This window comes from Cebus imitator, unplaced genomic scaffold (assembly GCF_001604975.1).
Source record: "Cebus imitator isolate Cc_AM_T3 unplaced genomic scaffold, Cebus_imitator-1.0 Scaffold47, whole genome shotgun sequence".
Lineage (NCBI taxonomy): Eukaryota > Metazoa > Chordata > Mammalia > Primates > Cebidae > Cebus > Cebus imitator.
This window is the reverse complement of record NW_016107362.1, coordinates 3,544,900-3,566,299: the sequence shown is the minus strand read 5'-3', so window position 1 is coordinate 3,566,299 and position 21,400 is coordinate 3,544,900. Positions and strand designations below refer to the sequence as shown.

The 21,400-nt window shown below is 35.0% G+C and overlaps 1 protein-coding gene and 1 non-coding gene across 6 annotated transcripts in view; one reads left to right on the top strand and one right to left on the bottom strand.

Annotated features, from left to right (window-relative positions):
* Positions 1 to 21,400, bottom strand: part of ARAP2 (ArfGAP with RhoGAP domain, ankyrin repeat and PH domain 2) — a 190,165-nt gene that overhangs the window by 105,323 nt on the left and 63,442 nt on the right. For all 5 annotated transcript variants that reach the window (XM_017527308.2, XM_017527306.2, XM_017527305.2 and 2 more), the window contains exons 9-10: positions 12,267 to 12,445; positions 1,741 to 1,856 (exon numbers count right to left, since the gene is read on the bottom strand). In XM_017527308.2, the coding sequence (XP_017382797.1) occupies positions 1,741 to 1,856; positions 12,267 to 12,445 (295 nt within the window). The remainder of the gene's footprint in view (positions 1 to 1,740; positions 1,857 to 12,266; positions 12,446 to 21,400) is intronic.
* On the top strand, positions 3,541 to 3,644 carry LOC119471024. The gene has a single exon (XR_005200014.1). It is a non-coding gene; the product is annotated as a small nucleolar RNA U13 (small nucleolar RNA).

Below are 21,400 nucleotides of genomic sequence, written 5' to 3'. Positions count from 1 at the left end.
TATGCCTGCTAGGCAGTTCTCGGTTGTCTTTTCTGTTAAAAATCATTTAACTTAACAAATCATATTTTTTCCTTTTAATTTTCCACATTGTTTATATCTTTGTTTATGTATCCTGAACCAAAATTAACACATACCTTTTCTATGGAAAACATAAAATTTGCCTTGTTAGGTCACAAGCCTAAACAAGAGGCCATGTTTCTCCAAGCAATGGTTATATAATCATCAATAAGAGATTACTGGCACAGTTTCAGGGCTACTGGAATATTTTGCCAAGCAAATATGCCATGATAGTCTGAAGCCACATTATCAAAAATACCCACCAGAAATTGTGACTTTTTTTTTCAGATTTAAGAATAGATTCTTTTTTTTTTTAATTAGAAGAATGTCCAGATGGTTCTAAGTAACTGGGAAATCAAAAAAAGTTTTAAGTGGTTACTATTCTTAACAGTTTTCTAACACATTTTTAGCCATGTTCTGATTTATTCTGAATCTTAATGTTTACTGGGTGCTCGAGTGAATGAATAAAAACATTAAACAGCAGCTCATTCCTTCAAGAAATATTTACTGAGTCCCTACAATGTGCCAAGGAACGTGCTACAGTGCTACATACTTGGTGAATGACCCAGAAAAGTGATTCATATTAAAATTTTCTGTTGTAAAGAAGAAAATGCTTTGAAATATAATGAAAATCACAGCTAACATATTGTAAATAATCTATAAAAATAAATGGCCTACATGAATTATACTTTTTGAAGCTCTTTGGGATTCCATCACTCTAATATTGATAACATTCTTAGTGGTTTCTGGTTCTACTAGAAATTCATCGCAGCCAATATATTAATATCTACATTTTTAGTTTTGGCTAGAATCTGCAAATGTAAAAATAAAGCTTGTTATTTTATGTAATCATTTCTTTCTCAAAATTTGAGCCAACAGATATATTTTAAGAGGCAAAATGAGTATCCACACTTGACAGTAACTTTGAAATTCCTAATTGCCAGTCCTTTAAAGGCCTAGGGCAATTGCCTCTGACTTCTACACTACCCTGTGGTGCGTTGATTATTTATAACAAACAAGTTAATATAGATGAATTCAAAAGATGTTGACTTATGCCTATTCTGTATACTAAAGCTATGGAGTCATTTTAGTTTATTAAACCACATTAAGTACTTTAAATTATCTGTTTCATTGTCATAATGATGCAACTAATAGAATAACATAATACAAGATATATAAAAATGCTAAAATATTTTGATCAATAGGTGCTATGAGATTCATTAAATTCAGTATCATTTTTAAGCTGGAATCCCTGGAGAAAATAATATGAAGCAAATATTATTAGGAATTGATTTTAAATGAGGGATTGTATTTGATCAGGCTAAATGAAGATAACAATACAACTTAAAGATAACATTATATGTTTTTCTTTTATTCCTCCTGAGAAGGAATTTATCATATTTGTTTTCAAAAAATTAACATACGCTACACCTAGTAACAAAAATAAGTATTAAAAAATTACTCAAATTTCATGAAATAAATATTTTTGCATGTTTTGTGATTATTCAGGTCACTTTTACAAGATGTTTTTACATAGTGGCTAATAAATTAGATGATATGGAAAAGTAGGAAGATTAATTTTAAGTGGCCTACGAGAGATAAAATCACCACCAACAACATAAAGGTGGATCACCCAAGCTTTCCTATAGTAGTATGAACACAAAATGTTTAAAAATAGCTTACCTGAAACTCCTATAGGGAGTGATTATTTCAAAAGATTGTTTCGCAGATCGGTCCACTTGCTTTACATTTGCTACATTCATAGGAATTACGGTAATGCCAAGTCCACTCTTAAAATCCTAGTTTGGAGAAAAACACAAAAAAAAACTATAAAGAAACAACAACAACAAACAAGATTTTGAAAGTATAATGATATTTTCTAAATTCCAATAAATTCTACCAGATTTTACTACAAAATCTGTCTTATTTTAGGTAGCCACTGTCAATGCATAACAGCATTGGGCCATCTTAAGCTTGACAGTCAGATTGTTGATAGCATATGGGTTTCTTCCACATGAAAGATACAATGACAAGGCCACAGACACTAAACTATACATGCTTTGCTTTTGAAAGTGGGCACGACATTCATCACCTTTATCCATTCATTAAAGAAAGCTAAATATTAACTACCACTTATGTGTCAAGCAGTTTCCTAGGTGGAAGAACCAAACGACACTAGGAGGTGGGCATCATTACTATACATGTAAAAAGATGGGGAAACTGAGGCACAAAGAAATAAGGTTGCATGGAAAGTGCAGCCAGTTGTACATGGTAGAAATGTTCTGGAGCCCAATCTGTTTGATTGCTCTTTACTTATTTTACCATCTTAGATTATTTCTGCTGTGTAACATTATTTTTCTCCTCATCTACTCTGAAGCAAAAGAATTGTTTTACGAGGTATACAATTTTACCTCATTTCCAATATTTTATTGCTTTCATCACCCTTCAATCAGATTCCTAAAAACTCCTCTAATGCTACTTTGGTATAGAAAATGCCATTTGCTCAAAATCTATAGTTACTATGTTCAGCTTGTCTCATGAAAATTCAAAATTGTTTAAAAGGCTACAACAGACTGCATTCTAAAAGCATTAAGGTTTGCAATATATCATCTACCCACATGGATTTCAGAATCTGACTTATCAAATAATCTCTACACTTTACAAAAGAGAATATGTACATCAAAAAATGAATGACCTATGCGAATAGATTCAGATTAAATGTGCTCTGAATTACTAAATTATGACTAAAGAAAAGAAGCAATAGTAAAGGTCAAAATATAAAAAACAAAGCAAAACAAAACACTGGCCCATTTTCAGTAAGGACACTTGGTGGAGACTGTGAAAGAAGCCATTCATATGCCTCTTCTTTGTCTCTCCTGCTATCTAGGCCAAAAGTAAAAGTAGTATATTCTCCTCTCCCCTATACTTAGAAGTGGCCATGTGTTGTAGTTTCCATTAATAAAATATAAACAACTCCTGAGAGGTTGGAGGGGGAGCAGCCGGAAAGCCTTAGAAGAAGAAAGCCTTTCACCCCTTGCCTTTCCATCTTCTGGGGCAGTAGCTGCTGGAAGCACAGAAGCCATTTTAGAACTATACAATCTTAGAAAAGGGAAGTCTGAGGACAAATTCTTAGGTTCTAATGATACCAAAATGAGAACAAAAATAGGGAAAACCCTGCTCTCTGGTAGTACCAAATCTTCCTGCCTACACCAAAGGATCTGTTAAAAACAAATCTCCATCTAGTTAAGCTGTTCTTCAGGTTTTTGTCACTTAGTACTATGTGTTCCAACTGATAAATAAGTGGGAAAAAAATTTTATAATAAATGTCCCCCAACTTGTAAGAGTATCCAGAGTTTCCAGAGCCAAATTGTGGAAAAGCCTCTATTACTTTTTTAATATACAAGATTTTTAGTTAGAATAAGGAAATGATTCATTTAGAAAAAAAAAAATCATCAATTGAATTTTTTTTCCTAATGAAAGAAGATCCTTTTGTAGTTCACAAGCATGATAATTGGGTGTTCACACGCTTGTGTGAGATGTGCCACCCTTGAACCTTGTCACAACATCGGCACATTACCAATATGAGCTGGAAAAAAAGAAGGAAAAGAAAAAAAAAAGAAGAAAGAACTAATAGCTCACTTTACTAGGAGAAACTAGCTAGAAACTGAGAATCTGTGATAGAAAAGATGCAGAGAAATGCTGAGTGCTGTAAGGGAGTGCCATAGTTCCACTTTGTATAGTAAGCCCACTTAATGAAAAATAGTACTTAACATGATCTCTACCGAAGGAAGAAAATCAAGCTTTTCCAATCTACCACACTTTATTAAGTTTCAGCCTAGTGGCACAGAGTTATACTTGGTTATTAATGTTTTAAATTCCACAATTATCCATAGCTATGCTCCTGCTAGATCACATATCTGATGGATAAACTCCCAATGCATGTGATTGGGAACTCAAGTTCTCTTTCACAAGTGAGGAAATAAGGTAGGAATAGCAAGATAAGATATTTTTAAAACAGCTTTTTGATGGCTCACCTTGATACAGAAATAAACTCTAGAAAAAACAAACTCTAGAATATATAATTGGACTGCAGGTCCTTCAAACAATTCTCCATAATGAGGCATTGGATAAAAGCTAGATATCAGATCACTCCAGGTTATATTCTCTGACCAAAACACCAAAAGCATTGACAACAAAAGCCAAAATAGACAAATGGGACCTAATCAAACTCCACAGCTTCTGCACAGCAAAAGAAACAATCATTAGAGTGAATCGGCAACCAACAGATTGGGAAAAAATTTTTGCAGTTTACCCATCTGACAAAGGGCTGATATCCAAAATTTACAAAGAACTACAGCAGATTTACAAGAAAAAAACTAACAAGCCCATTCAAAAGTGGGCAAAGGATATGAACAGACACTTTACAAAAGAAGACATACGTGAGGCCAACAAACATATGAAAAAATGTTCATCATCACTGGTCATAAGAGAAATGCAAATCAAAACTACATTGAGATACCATCTCACGCCGGTAAGAATGGCGAACATTAAAAAATCTGGAGACAGCAGATGCTGGAGAGGATGTGGAGAAGTAGGAACACTTTTACACTGTTGGTGGGAGTGTAAATTAGTTCAACCATTGTGGAAGACAGTGTGGCGATTCCTCAAGGACATAGAAATAGAAATTCCATTTGACCCAGCAATCCCATTACTGGGTATATATCCAAAGGATTACAAATCGTTCTACTATAAGGACACGTGTACACGAATGTTCATTGCAGCACTGTTTACAATAGCAAGGACCTGGAACCAACCCAAATGCCCATCGACAATAGACTGGATAGGGAAAATGTGGCACATATACACCATGGAATATTATGCAGCCATCAAAAACGATGAGTTTGGGTCCTTTGTGGGGACATGGATGAACCTGGAAACCATCATTCTCAGCAAACTGACAGAGGAGCAGAAGATCAAACACCGCATGTTCTCACTCATAGGCGGGTGTTGAATGATGAGAGCACATGGACAAAGGGAGGGGAGCACTACACACTGGGGTCAGTTGGGGGGAAATAGGGGAGGGACGGTGGGGGGTGGGGAGCTGGGGGGGATAGCAGGGGGAGAGATGCCAGATGTAGGTGATGGGGAGGAAGGCAGCAAATCACACTGCCAGGTGTGTTCCTATGCAACAATTTTGCATGTTCTTCACATGTACCCCAAAACCTAAAATACAATAAAATAAATAAATGGGAAAAAAAAATAAAATAAAATAGAATGCAATGTGAATGTTAAATGTTCAACTAAATTAAAAATCAATTACCCATTAACTATAATCTCATTGTGAGCTGTATTCTTATTACGAAAAATAGGCATGAGCCAGGGACAAGCCAAACTATCAACCTTTAAAATGCTATACACTGGATTGAAAAAAGCAGTAGCAGAAAAATTCAGTGGGTAGAGTTACAGTATTATAGAAAGTTAAAAGCTGAAAATAGATTCTGAAGTAAGCAATATTTTAAATTTAATTTTCTGTGATAGAATGTAGGATGTCAAAAATCATGAATCCTAAATACTAAATAACAGTGTATTGTGTGTGTGTGTGTGTGTGTGTGTGTGTATTTATATACAAAATACTAAATCCTATAATACTAAATGATCCTAAATACTAATACTAAATAAGAACCACTAATACTAAAATAATAGTGCCTATGCTTGGCTTAGCAGATCTGGCCACCGCAAGGGTGGTACAATGACCATGTGGGCACTGCAGGTCAGATCCGGGAGAGAGTCGAAGCTGAGCCACTTACTGGCTGTTTCATCATTGGCTAGTTAGTTTATGTAGACCTCAGTTTCCTTATTCATGAAAATAGGCAGGTCTGTCTTATATGGTATTATTATAAAGATTAAATAAAGCAATATAAATTAAGGGCCTGATACATCCACATAATTCTTTCATTTGAGGGTTCTAAAAGCAGAATTTAAATATTTCCATTTTTTAATAATTACAGAAAGTATTCATACCAATGATTCCATATGTAACATTCAGATAAAATTAATGATAAATATTTACCAAGATACTGAAATGGGTTATTCATATGAATGTGCAGCAACAGAACCTGGTGAAAACTACATTTTAAAACTACACAGTGAAAGAGCAAAATACGAGTCTGACTCCTAAATGGAAAAAAATAAGGAAGGGTTTGTTAACCCCAAATCTGCTGAAATCTCAAACCTATTTTTGGAATTACTGGATGCCAGGTTTCCAAGCCAGGAATTTAAGAACTCAGTGCTTAAACATTTGTTGAAAACAGATGTGGCATTGTATGACATTGGCACCAGATTTCCTGGGAAACACCAGATGCAGAGTTTGGCCAGATACAGAACCCAGAGAATTTGAGGCCACCACCTCCATCCTGCTGCTCCTTTCTGTGCTACACAACCCATCGCCCTACGAGGTCTATTTAAATTCTGTTAGAGTTGCACTCCCATGCCAGAACACCAGGGAACATTATGCTGGGGGGAATGAGGAGCGATGAGTCTCTTGTTATACCCTGATTCAAGAACATTTAATTAAGTGAGTTGATGTAGTTAAACCTCAATGCCACAATTATCATCAAATGGATACCCAAACTCACCAAGCAAGATATCTGGCTGTGATGAATTCATTAATATTAACATGATATTAAAAATATCAAGATGGGAGACTGACTGTCAGGACAATAGAACAAATGGAAACCAACAGCAATTTTCTTAAATCTTCCTCATCTCCACTTGCAGAAATTCCTTTCAACTAGCAATACGACTTATATAACAATTCACCTATTTAAATATGTGTCCATATTTTATTACCTTATTAAACTTTTAAAAATTCTGACTCACACACAATACCATATCATTTCAAGATAAATAATTTACAAAATAATTTTTGTTCCAGAATACAGAAACTCTATCAGCTTTGAGCTGATTAAAAAACAGTTTACTTCCACAAACAAAATTTCTGCAAAACAAAAAGTAACTGAAAAATGAAAAGCAACAAATAGTTGAGAAAAAAATGTAGAAAATATGAAGATTCACTTTTTTTAATATAATGAGCAGAAAGTCATTAGCAAGAAACCCAATAAAATTTCAATAAGTAAATGGACAAAGCAGATGAAGAGACAATTTGAGAAAAAATAATTTTAAAAGAGAATTGGAGGAAAAAAAGATAAACTCTCCTGTCAAAAGAAACAGCTATAAACGATCATTAATTCAACAAGTTCACCCTACCTATGTTTACTGAGTACTAGCTTATTGCCTGAGGACACAGGAGTGAATAAAGTAAATATTCACACTGTCAATTTGGGAATATAAAAATGATAAACCTAACACTTTTAAGGTTATAATGTAAGTGGATATCTGTCACATAGCTGGTAGCATTTTAAATGTAAACCACTCTTGAGAAAGGGGTCATAGGAATGCTTTCCAATGATAATAATCACAACAAGCATCAGAAAGGAAGGCAAGGCTATATATAGAAGGTTACCAGAAACCTCATTTATTTATCTTACACTATATGTTACCCCATCAGTAAGGTCCCAGAAAGCAGAGACATTGTGGGTATCTAGAGCAGGGCCCAAAAATGAGAAGATGCCCCCTACATGTGTCACCTGAATGAATGAATCCAGAAACATGGTCACTAGAGTGTAACCTACACAAACCCAATTACACAGCTCATTTTATACAATCCTCAAGTAATAATATGAAAAAACTGTCATATTATAACACATCACAGGCACCTGAAACATAAGCCAAGATAAGGAATGGGAGAAAATGTGCAAAAATTAAAGTAGGATGCAGTTGTAAAATGGTGCTCACTATTCAAGGGATGACATGTAATTTATGTGATATTAGCACCCCACTGTTTTGCAGCATGGCAATTGGGTAAAGAATCTGGGTGTCAGTTTCTACTATGTCATTCTCCACTCTAACAAACGTTTTTACATATATTTTCATAGTTTTTATCCACCTCTTAAAGCTTATCTGGAAAAATAAAAATTAAAAAAAACCTGCCATTCCCTAAGTTCTTTCCTAATACAGTCAAAAGTTACTTCAAGTTTTAGTTCCCACAATCTGCTAACAAATAAAAGTTTCAGAAAGAGATGGAAATCATCAATCTCTGAACTAAGAAATTGGGAAAAACAAGTCTATGAGAATTCCATGTTGAAGGCTACTACTCATGGAGTTGAGACCTGTGACTGTGAATGAGAACATGTAGACTGGTGATCCCTTGGTGTCTGTTCTTAAAAAAGAAGATGGTATTTCAAAAAGAGTAAAGGCATTCATTATAATAGTGTTTTAACAGCTATTTTAATTCATAAAATCTAATTTCCTAATTTGGTAGAAGAGAGAGTCAAGAAAAAAAAAGGAAAACAATTACTGAAAATATATGCATAGGGATTTTTGACATGGAATCTGAAGGACATCTATTGAAAATAGAAAAAAAAACTCTAGAAAAAATAAACAATAACCTGCAAAATTACAGTAAATTTTTAGCTACAAACATACACAGTTCAAGGAACCAATGGGAAATAACAAGAAAAAAAAATCTCTACTGGATATTACATACTTTGCCTTTATACTGAGTGCAAATGAACTTTTTAAAGATTCCTTCAGTAAGGTATACTCTGGTAATAAAAGTCTTTTAAGAGGAAAAACTAGTGAAGGCAGAATTTAAAATTTTAAATCTTACATAAAAATATCGAGACTTTCAGCAACAAAAAATTTCAAAAGCTATAGATTAGTTAATAATTATACACAATTTTCTAGTAATAGTTCTTCAAATCTTAATGTATTACCAAAGATAATTATTACCTTGACTTTCCACTTACATGTATGTTTGCCCGTAAATGTTTCAAATCAGAAAAAAGATGTAGTTTCAAATTAAATAACAAAAATAAGTATAGGAACCCCAAGTTGAGAGATGAACTAAAGCAGCATCGATATAATTAATATTGAAGGTTATTTTTACATATTTTCCAACTCCAGAAATATCTTGCTCCTTTACGTAGATGTCTATCATTTTTGAGGGAGAAAACAACTTGGAGCAGTGTTTTACCACGTGTGGTTTTTGGTTCATCCGTCACACAATCACCTGGGGTGTGTTTTTGTGAATTCAGAGTCTACAACCCATTGCCAAAAATTCTAACTTAACAAATCTGAAACAAGCTCAGAAATCTGAAATTTTAACACGCAACTTGAGTAATGGCCTTAAAGATAGTAATCTATCTCCTTTCTTCACATGATGTCATTTAAACCTGAAGAGACCAACTTAATTACTTGAGCGAATTAATAGTAGAACAAGAATAAAAACCCATAACTGCAACCTCCCAGTCCAATCTTCTTTGCAATAAATGAGATTCCTCTTTAATAACTCTTCAACATTTGCTGTAATAACTACCCTTCCACCTCCATCCACTGTTTACTCTCTCTGCAGTAGCTGACTAAATTAAATTAGTAAAACTATATATAAATTAGAGGCAAGAAAAATAAAAATAGTTCCTATGTTAGGGTGGTATAGGTCAATTTCATTATTTTTTATTCTATTCATGCTATTAAGTTATGTGGGCAATAAATCCCATTTTAAAATAGAAATAATTAAGTCTTATTGCACGTCACTAAATTAAATCCAGCACAAATTAAGATACAGAGGTTCAAATCTAATATCACTGACACTTTTGATTTTTTATCACCTTTAAAAAAATACACACGATTATTGTGTGTGTGTATGTATGTTTGTATAAAACTTTTCAAAGTTGCATCCAACCATCTTACTATTGTTTAGTGCTTTCCCCAAAACACAGGTTGATGCACCCACTGGCCCAAAGCCCTCTGCATTGAGGAGGAAGACCCTATACTCAGCATGTCACCAGGTTTTTCATATGTGCTCCATCATGGGAGAAAGCCAATGGGCAACTTTCCTCTGGAGAAAAAGACATATACCAGAATGTGGAAATAGATGAAAATAGAATGGTATGCCAGGGCCTGAATATGGATGGTCTTTCTTATCAGCTTATTGTTGAACCAACTAGTACTTTAAGACGGACTAAAGACCAAATCCCTTAAGACCTTAATCTATATGACATAATGCAATTTAAACACACACACACACACATACACACAGACAATAGTATACATTTTAAAGGTACATATATAGGCATGTTAATTCATAGAAAAAGAACTTATATACATGCACAAAAATATGTTTACTTATCAAAAGATGAAGAGGGGTTCAGCCTTAATGTTTTAATTTTTAAGGAGAATATGCTCATTACTCATATACATGGAAGTGTTTCTAATTCACTGACTTCATCAGATGCCCTTTTTTTGCACCTCTCTATAACTCCTGTACAATCTATTATTGCACTGACCTCACCATCCATCATATATTCTGGTCTTGATTGACTTTTCCTCTGGAAGACAAGACTTGTGTCCTTTTCAGTAAATTCATCATTTTCAGTGTGTCTGACATGGTATACAATGTTTATTGAATGAATACCCTGAAACTCCTAGACAACTAAATCATTCAACCAAAGAATCCTTAGGATATTTCGAAGAGTTCACAAGTCAGAACATTTCTTTTCAGCCTAGACTTTAAAAATACAGTGTGTAGAGTGGTTAAGAAGCTAGACTTAGAGTTATACAGTTCTAGTTTTAAATTAAACTTTGCATTATAAACTAATTCTTAGACCTATTATCTCTTTTCCTCATCTTCAAAACATAGACAAAAACGTCTTCCTCCTATATTTGTGCGGAAGATTAAAAGGAAAAGTTTACAAATTAATTACCATTGCACCTGGTACTGAGCAAATGGTAATTATGCTTTTCACACTCAATTACTAACACTAAAGCAATAATTTCATGTACATTTTCACTAGTCAGAAAGTGCTAATAAAACTTTTAAAAATGTCTTTGTTATTCCTAGAGAATAACAGAAACTCAGACAGTTTAATCTGAGCAATGAAACTAATCATTTGAAGTCTATGCAAGTCTATCAAGTCTTGCCATCAGGTCTATGCAAGTACAAACTGAATACCTCAATTAATTTGGCAGAGTAAATTCCATGCTGATATTCATCCTATGCATTTTTGACCTCTATTTTAATAAGAAAAGTTGTAATCATCATATTTTGAAGACTGAAATGTTCATATTCAACTTGTAAACATTATTAAGTTGTAAATCAGTATTCTTCTTGAGGAATATGCTAACTACCCACATTATTAATAGCCCAAGAGTGCTTGATGATGCCTTTAACAGTTAATTGGCTAAGAAATCTTATCCTCAAAATATGTAATGCATAAGTTCACGTTAAAGTTCAGAGGATGCCTATAGTTAATTGTTCTGAAACTACTATTTGTTTTGAGTTGACATTCCTATTTTTGTTATAAAAAAGTCAGCATTTATATTTTACCTTACCATATCCCATAATAATGTGTTATAAAATGAAAGTATACAGTTCAATTCCACAATTATTAAGCATCTAATATATTCTAGGCTGAAAATTTTTAAAAGGAGTTCTTCCAAAAAAGGGGGTACAGAATTTTTTCATAAATATTAAAAACCAGAAATGTTAGAAAAACCGAAGTCTACAGAATCAAATGAAGCTAACAGGATTTGTTAAAATTTTAGTTTACCATCGGACTCCTCAAATCATTTAAATTCTCTATTGAGTCCTTTGATATTAATCAAATTTAGTAAACCAATGATTCAAATCAATTTTATTTATGTAGAGTGATATGTGTGTATAGGTAGATGTGTGTATATATGTACACTTGGATTTGTACCTATATAGACATGTATATACATATATATACCTCACATACATATGCTCAAAATAAAACAGACAAATAATATCTGTAAACTCAAGCAAATATGTTACTTGTGCTTGCTCTATAATTTTCTATCACAAAAATAAAAGCAACACAGCAGGTGCAGAACTGGGCCTATTTCATCAGCAGCTGTAATGTTCACTGGTCCTTAATTGTTCTCTCATGTAGTTGTATAATGATTCAACTAAATACTTTTCAAAAATTATTTTCAATGCAAAAAACAAGGCTCTACAAGTAAAGTCCTCAACGCAAAAACAAGACTCGGTAAGTAAAATCACTAATAATTATTCCAAACAAAACATAGTTGTTACTATAATAAAATAGCAACAATTTGCAATGGCTTACCTGTTCGTTTTTGCAAAGCCACACACTGTTTCCACTTAACACAGTAAAAATTTTGGCCTTATACCCTCTCAATTCAAGATATCCACATTTCTCAGGTATAACAGCTGCTTGAGACTGCGAGGTAAGGGATTGTGACTTCAATGCATTTAACAGTATGCTGATCCAGTCATTTCTCTCCTCTGAAAAATAAAGACAGGAGAAAATACACAAATCCATATATAAGTTACATAGATACAGAAACATCAACAAGAAATCTACGCTCTTTGCAACACACAAATGACAGATTCTTTCCCGCAACTACTACCTAAATGCTACTGTACACAGGGCCAATGACCCAATTCTTTGAGGAAAAAGGAGTGACACTATGCAGTTGTCCTGAAATCAGTTTCATTGGCTTCCTCTGAGTTTATTAGAAGTGTAAAATCTCAGGCCCTGCTCCAGACCTGAGGAATCATAGGCTGTATTTTAAAAAGAACTACAAGAGCAGAAAATCAAACACCGCATTTTCTCACTCGTAGGTGGGTGTTGAACAATAAGAACACATGGACACAGGGAAGGGAGCACTACACACAGGGGTCTGTTGGGGGGAAATAGGGGAGGGACAGCAGGGGGTGGGGAGTTGGGGAGAGATAGCATGGGGAGAAATGCCAGATACAGGTGAAGGGGAGGGAGGCAGCACATCACACTGCCATGTGTGTACCTATGCAACAATCTTGCATGTTCTTCACATGTACCCCCTAACCTAAAATGCAATAAAAGAATAATAAGAAGAACTACAGATACTCTGTAACCCTGTTAATATCTGATAAGCCCTTTTTTAGATTCATAAGAATAGATTTTCTCTTTTAACAGAAGAAAGTGATATTGCTACCCCACAATGAACAGATTTTATGTGGCAAGTCAGTTACTCAAAGACACTGGAAATCTGACTTTCAACAATGACTTGGAACGTACTCTACTCTGGAGTACACCTGCTTCAATGTCACTTTTCATTCCACTCACCACAGCAATTAACAGTAGCATTTCATCTGGCAAATTAAAATTTGGTTCTCCTACTCCTTCCACAAAATCTAACTGACCTTCAATTATGAACAATGCATTGTGTTACAGGCATAGGAATTCGACCTAGTCCCCAATGAGCAATTAAAGCTATAAGTCGAGCAAGATTTGAACACATAATGGAACACAGTAGTATAAATGTCATATAAATGGTATCAAATAATATATGTGTCACTTGAGATAAGTGATTTGCTGAAGGTCATATAGCAAGTTAGCATTAAAATGAGGAGAATCAAATGTTTCAACTCTCCAACAACTTTTCTTGGAACCATGGGGTGAAAAAGAGGTATATGTGATAGGCCTTGAGGATGAAGAGCAATTCAAAAGACAAAACCGGAATTTGGAAGAGAGAAGAGCAGAACAGGATTCTGAGCAGAGGATAACATAAGAACAAAGGCAGAAGAACCCACATTTATTCAGGGACTAACTTATCAATGAATAAAAGTATAATTCTGAACTCACATGGAAATATTGGGAAATATGAACAGAGATTTCATACTCCCTGTTTAGGAATGTTGTCTTTATTACCGAGGCAAAAGAAAACCATCTCGGCATTCTTAGCAATAAAAAGACATGATTATGATAATACAGACAATGACAGGTAGACCACACTGGAAGCCTGAAGATCAAGAACAAAGCAACAGAGACTTAAAATACTGTGAAAATGGAAACAAAATAATATATAATGAGGAGTTAAGGCATTTAAGAAAGTAAAAAAATATAGTTGAATATATTATGATGGGTATTGATAAGAAAAACAAATTACTCAGAATAAAAGTTAACATGGTATCAGAAATTGGCCAGGCAAAGAAGGAAAATCCAATTAATTAACAGACCCACTTCAGGTTTTCAATGCCCTGGCATGAGCATCCAGGCAGACTGAAGCAATATGTGAGTAACAGTGGCCTGCACATGAGAAGGCGCATGGAAGTGGATAAACGTGAATCGTAAAAGGAGGAGAAACAGGTAAACCTTGAGGTACAACTATCTATAAGGCTGCAAAATGGGCTAATAGAACATATGGAGAAGTAGTTGTCAAAGCAAAAGGAAACACAACAAAACATACTGAATCACAGGTAGTAAAAACTTTCACAGAATGAAGGAAGAACAGAAAACAGAGCCCAGTTGGAGAAAAGGGACAGCTTCTCAGATCCTTCTCAGAGAGGTCTGCCCAATGACTTCATTGTGGATTGAAGTAATTCTCCATAGTAAACTTACTCATATTCAAAAATATGAATCCAAAGTTATTTCATAATGAGTCTTATTTTTTCAATTATCATTGTTTTTTTTTTTCTCCTTCAAAACTACTAAAAGAAGTTGATTGTGCCTTTAATGACCAAAGTCAAAACTTTATTAGACACTCCTTCAAGGTCGAGCGTGGTGGCTCACGTCTGTAATCCCAGCAATTCAGAAGGTGAAGGTGGGCAGATCACAAGCTCAGGAGTTTGAGACAAACCCGGCCAACATAGTGAAACTCCATCTCTACTAAAAATACAAAAAGTTAGCCAGGTGTGGTGGCACATGACTGTAGTCCCAGATACTCAGGAGGCTGAGGCAGAAGAATCACTTGAACTTGCAAGGCGGAGGTTGCAGTGAGCACAGATTGTTGTGCCATTGCACTCCAGCCTGGGTGACAGAGAGAGACTCTGTCTTAAAAACAAAAACAAAAACAAAAATCCTCATTCATTAGTGCTTTATTGCAGGTGTTACATAATCTTCCAGGAATTGATGTTTGTTTGGCCAAGTGTGGTATCCCACACCTGTAATCCCAGCACCCTGAAAGGCCAAAATGGGAGGATCATTTGAGGTCAGGAATAGGAGATCAAGATCAGCCTGGCCAACATGGTGAAACTCTGTCTATTTTAAAATCACACACACACAAATTAGCTGGGCATGGTGGGAAGTGCCTGTAACCAAGCTACTCAGGAGACTGAGGCATAAGAATCGCTTGAACCTGGGAGGCTAAGGTTGCAGTGAGCCAAGACCGCACCACAGCACTCCAGCCTGGGCAACAAAAGCAAAACTTAATCTGAAAAAAAAGGAAAGAAAAAGAATTGGTGCTTGTTGCAATATATCAGGATGAAATATTTATCAAATGTCCCCAGCATTGTTATACATCATAAATTAAAAGACATCTACATAAACAGATCCAGACTGCACTACAATAATTTATTACAGTTTCAGTTATAGCAACAGACCTTCCGCTTAACTTGGTTATTACTTGTGATCATTAGTTTCACACAAGATATTCCTGCCAAGTAAATAGTACATAATGTTTATTGTTTATTTGTGCTGATCCATATGTGTTTGAAATATAGGTCTAATGAGTTGGGCCTAAGTGGCTATGGCTTTTAGATTACTGCTAGCATGTATTTCAGTTTCTCAGGAATTAATTTAAAGTTGGCAATTGCATCTGCTGGAATTAAGCTTACTTTGGCTGCATCTCAACACATAGCCTAGAAGAATTATCTAGCTCCTGAGGGCCTCAGTTACTAATAGGAAGTAAACAGTCTGAAGAACAGGAATTAATAGTAACAATTCAGTTTATTCTGAATTACTCATGTCAATGGAAAGAAACAACGGAACAGATAATCCAAACACAAAAAAATAGATTACAAGTGTCATCTGTATTTGGCCATTCAATGTGTGCATCCTGAGATATGGGGGAATATGCTTTGATAACTCACAATATTCCAAACCAGATAATGATTTCCTGTCAGAAAAGAGTCTAGGGCAAAGTTAGACAGATACTGTGCTAGCATTTGCCTGTTCTTCAAACCAATATACTTTTTATTCTTTCTGATAACAAATATCTATTGAGTGTCTATCTTCATCTTGGCACTGTACTAAACACTGTTCCTTCTGGAAACAAGCTCCGACATAGTTACTGCTTGGCTCTAAGAATAGCATTCCAGGCAGGACAAAAAGAAAGGGAGGAGGGAAAACAAAGAATAAATGTTGAAATTGCCATTTTCTTGTGATTATGCTAGAATGTAAATAAAAGAATAGCAAATTCCTAAAATCTCAAACTAGTTCTTGATGTTTTCAGGAATGCCAGCTTAGAGTATAAGAATAAAAAAATAAAAAATAAAGGAGGCTTAAGAAAAATCAAGACAATATTCTCTGAACTATTTACTGGGTTTAGCAGCGGGTATATTTACTAATAACAAGGGATTGGTTATACTAGAGACTACTACAGAAGGGCCACGCAAAACATCAACAACTTTATCTAACGAAGTTTAGCTGGACTTTACTTTTGATATGATAATATGATCTAACTAAAATTCCCTCAATGTAATTCATGATCAATATCAGAGAAGGAAGTAGTGCACATAAGGGTTCTTCTTCAAACTGATAACCACTCACTCACACAAATATTTACTAAGCCTACTATGTTCCAAAACCTATTCTGAATACCAGGAATGGAGTAGTGAACAAGGCTGACAGTGACCTTAATCTCCTGAGTTTACACTCTAGTGAAAGGAGGAAGTCCACAAAAACTTAAATATACATTACGCAGTGGCGAGAGCAATTGGGTAACATAAACACAAGATGAGGGGCCCAGGAAGTGTTATATTGTACAGGATACATTAAAAGCCTCAGAGGAAGGGGATGGTTAATCAAAAGCCTGAAGGAAGAGGAAGCAAAGGAGCAGGTCCAAGCTGAGGAGCAGGCTGGAGGAAGAGCATTCCAAGATAAGATGAATGAACATGCAGATTTGGTATATTCAAGGAACAAAGGGCCCCTGTGGGTAAACCCAACAATAATATAGAAGAAAGGGAACAGAAAAAGATAAGGTCAGAAAGACCAAGACCAGATCATGCAGGGGCTTTTGGACATCACAAGTACTTTTTACTCTCAGTAAGATGCAGACGCCATGGAGCATGTAAAGCGAACTGGCATGATTTGACTTCTTATTGAAGCACACATTGCTTTGACAAGTATAGAAAAAATATGATGGCAGTCAATCATGAGAGATGATTAACGTAATCCTGATAGCAGTGGAATTGTTGAGAATTGGTCAGCATCTAAACATATTTTCAGAGTCAAACTAACAAGATTTGCTGATGGACTAGATGTGGGGTGAGAGAAGAAAAATATTCAAGAATAACACCACACTTTGGGGCCTAAGTCCCTGAGACTTCTATTTGCTAAGATGAGGAAGATTACAAGGGACAAAGTTTGGTGGATAGGGTACAAATGGGAATTTTGATACATTAAGCGTGAGGTGCTACTAGGCACCCATGTTGAGATGTCAAGCAGGCCGCTGAATATATGACTGTGGAGTACAGGAAGAGGTCAGAGATGGAGACACGCATTTGGGATCAGTCACCCTAAAACCAAGAGATCTCCTTCAAAACCAGACTTGAGGCCCCACAATCGAATATTTTAAATAGAATTTGGAGTCCTGGCAAGTTCCTAAAATATATTATGTCAGAAACTTCCAGAATATCATGATGAAGTCTTCAAAGGAAACACTTAGCAAATCATCATTAATGAGATTAAGGAGGGTGAGTAAGTAAAGGGATAGTAAATGTTTCATGCCTTGCTTCTAAAAACATTGAAAATTTCAAAAGAAGTAAGAGTCCGCCTGCCCAAAACAACCAAGGGACATTTATACTTTCTTTTAAAAACATTTTTTAATTAAAAAAAAACACTTTTCCATATCAGTATCAGAGCTGGCAATGAATGGCTGTATGTTGTCTAAAAACAGAATTGAGAGAATAACACACATGCATGTTTCCCATGGGGCCTAGCATCTGTTAAGGTGGACAGAAACACAGGACCTGCAGATGAGCGCCAGTTCTGACAATGGCCTTGGAAAGGGAATGCCCACTCAGAATTCTTAACCTCTCTTCTAACCATGAGAACTCCCCACTCAGAACATCGCCAGTGTTTTGAAGTATCACATCTCCCTGTGTGATCACAGGTACAAAGGAATACAGACTGATTGGAAAGATCAATAGCTGTTATGACCCACATACCAATTCCAGTGACTCTGCTTGAGAACAGGAGTCAGACCAAATTTTGTAATTGGGGAAGTATATTTTTTAAATGTTATTATTTTAATAAAATTAACTTGCAACTAAGAGAAGAACAGTATTTCATTAGGGAATTGGGGGAAATAGAAGCCTTAGAAAACTTGTGAGGATAGATGCCAAACTATAATCCTGTCTTAGTAACTAACACCAGTGGGTGATGCAGCAGTTTAGAAATAATGACACTGATCAGGAAAGATAAAGAATAGCTATTGTATAGAAGTCACTCAAAGCCTTTTCACCAAAAATAAAAAATTCGTATCTGTTAAGATGCCAAAACTTTCCCCTTTTTGTTCTGAACTTTGATTTTGCTTCTTCACTTAATCGAAATAGACTTTAATTTAGCTTAAAGTTCATTAAGTCAAAGTCTTTAAGCCACTATAGTTGATCTACCAGTTCCCACAAAATAAAAGACAATCATCCATTTGTATACATGGAAAGAAAAAAGATCACTCAATAAAACATATTTAGTATCCTGTTGAAAGTTCCATACTAAACATATAAATACACAAGCATGCACGCACGCACGCACGCGCGCACACACACACACACACCCCCCTACACACACCTCTACACACAGTTATCTTTAAAATCATGAGTTGTTACTATGTGAATAGTAACTCATTAGTAAGTCCATGTGTATACATGAAATAACTCCATGTGTATTCCAAGTGTATAAAATTCACTTGCAACTAAGAGAAAAACAACATTTCATTAGGAAATTTGAGGAAATAGAAGCCTTAGAAAACTTGTGAGGAAAAGAAGCCAAACTGTAGTCCTGTCTTAGTAATATCAGTGGGTGATGCAGCAGTTTAGAAATAATGACACTGGTCAGGAAAGACAAAGAATAGCTATTGTGTAAATAAGTCCGTGTGTATACTCGAAATAACTCATCCAGTAATTCCATGGGTATACCATCCATTTTTACTGAAGCAATACGCCTATGGTTTCAAAAATTAATGACCTACAACTTATTTTAAAAACAATACATTTATATTGAAGTTAATGAAATTTTTATACTGTCCTAAGTTTATATCACAAAGATGAACTATACACCACAGAAGGATTTATCTGTCAATTGTGAACATGAAACTTTTAAACATGTGTGGGTTGGCACAGCCTACTTAAATAAAATGTGTCTGTTTAACTTTTAATGTGGCAAGTAAATATGGCTAAACAGATTTTCATACAAGTTGGAAGCTTTATTTAGTACATCTATCTTAAAAATGTAGGCTATGTAGCAATGTGAAATTCACTTAGAAAGGCCAAGAGGAAGGTGACAAGCACCTCAAAGAAACAGGCAGTCACCCTTCAGGGTGGTGGAAACCAAAGCATAAGGAAAGACTGCCATGATAGTCAAGAGAAGCAATGCCATGTGCTTCAGACACATGGACACAGGGAGGGGAGCATCACACACTGGGGTCTGTTGGGGGGAATAGGGGAGGGACAGTGAGGATAGGGAGGTTGGGGAGGGATAACATAGGGAGAAATTCCATATATAAGTCATGGGGGATGGAGGCAGCAAACCACATTGCCATGTATGTACCTATGCAACAATCCTGCATGTTCTGCACATGTACCCCAGAACCTAAAGTACAATAAAATATATATATGTAAAGAAAAAAAAGAAATACAGTAAGAGAAAAACTGTGATTTCAAATAGAAGTCTCATATCAAGTATCACAACTGTGGACAATTTTCTGAATTTCAGGCAACAATTCACAAAAAGTGGCTCCTCACATGGGTAATTCTAGGTAAAATGCTCAAGGGCAAGGGTTTGTAAACTTTTTCTTTGAAAAATCAGACAGTAAACAGTTTAGGTTTACTGGCTACAGTCTCTACCACAACTACTCAGTGATATCACTGAATGAGAATGAATGAAAAATGAATGAATGACAGTGGTTATTGCCTAACAAGATGTTATTTACAAAAACAGGCACTGGGTCAGATTTAGGCTGCATATCAGTTTGTTGACTCCTACTCTGGGACTATAGCTTTCGTTCAACATTATTTTTAAATACCAAGTAAGAAACTCTTTTTTAGTTACATCTATACACTATGTATATAAATATGTTTTACAATATAACACCCACTGTAAGAAATGCACTTTAATATTTATTATTTTATGTTTGGGGTCTGTTTTTTTAATTGAGGGAGGATGTTTTTGGTGACATCATAAACCACTAAGTTGATCTCAGTAATCCATAGTTTAAACAAAGCTGCACCAGTGTGAAGGCCTGCTGGAATGATTCCATTTGTTGATTACCACAAGAAACAATGGAAACTTTTTAATAGTATACAATATTTATTGACTCATTTTTATGTGCTATGCAAAGACATATGGGCCAGGAATCCAGCAGTTTAAAAAAAGAGAAAATACTGCCCCATAATAGTTAACACTGTAGCTATTTCCACCTGGTAAAATGGTGGTCAACATTCTTATCTGTAAAAATGGTTAATAAGTTTAATACTACCTACCTTATAAAACTGTTGTGAAATGAAGAATTGGCAAAGTGTTTGGCACATATCAGGTATTCAGTCAATTTTCTATACTATTATTAATCAAATAATTAAAGCACCAAGAAGTACTTCTAAAAATCAAGTTGAATTATGTATCTATTCCTAAATAAAAGCTGTCCACAAAATAAGTTAAAATACTAATCTTAATGAGATACTATTACCTAAATTACTAAAACTAGTAAATTTACAGTAATGATATATTATGGTAGTCAAATAAAATACACAACAGGCAACTTTTAACTTCTCTGGCTCCTCCTCACCCTTATTCAAACAAAATTCAGAAAAGATTTCTCTGTACACATTTAAACTCAATCCAGAAAACATGTGACATCTTTAGATCAACTTTTCCTATCAAGTATCACATAGATGATGCAGGTGAAAAGAATTCAAGAAATATAAAAGACATTCCAATATCTGCAATAGAATGATTATTGTGCCTGTGCAGTCAGCTAAAGCTGGGGTCCCCAAACCCCAGGCCATGGACTGGTACCATTACATGGTCTATTAGAAACAGGG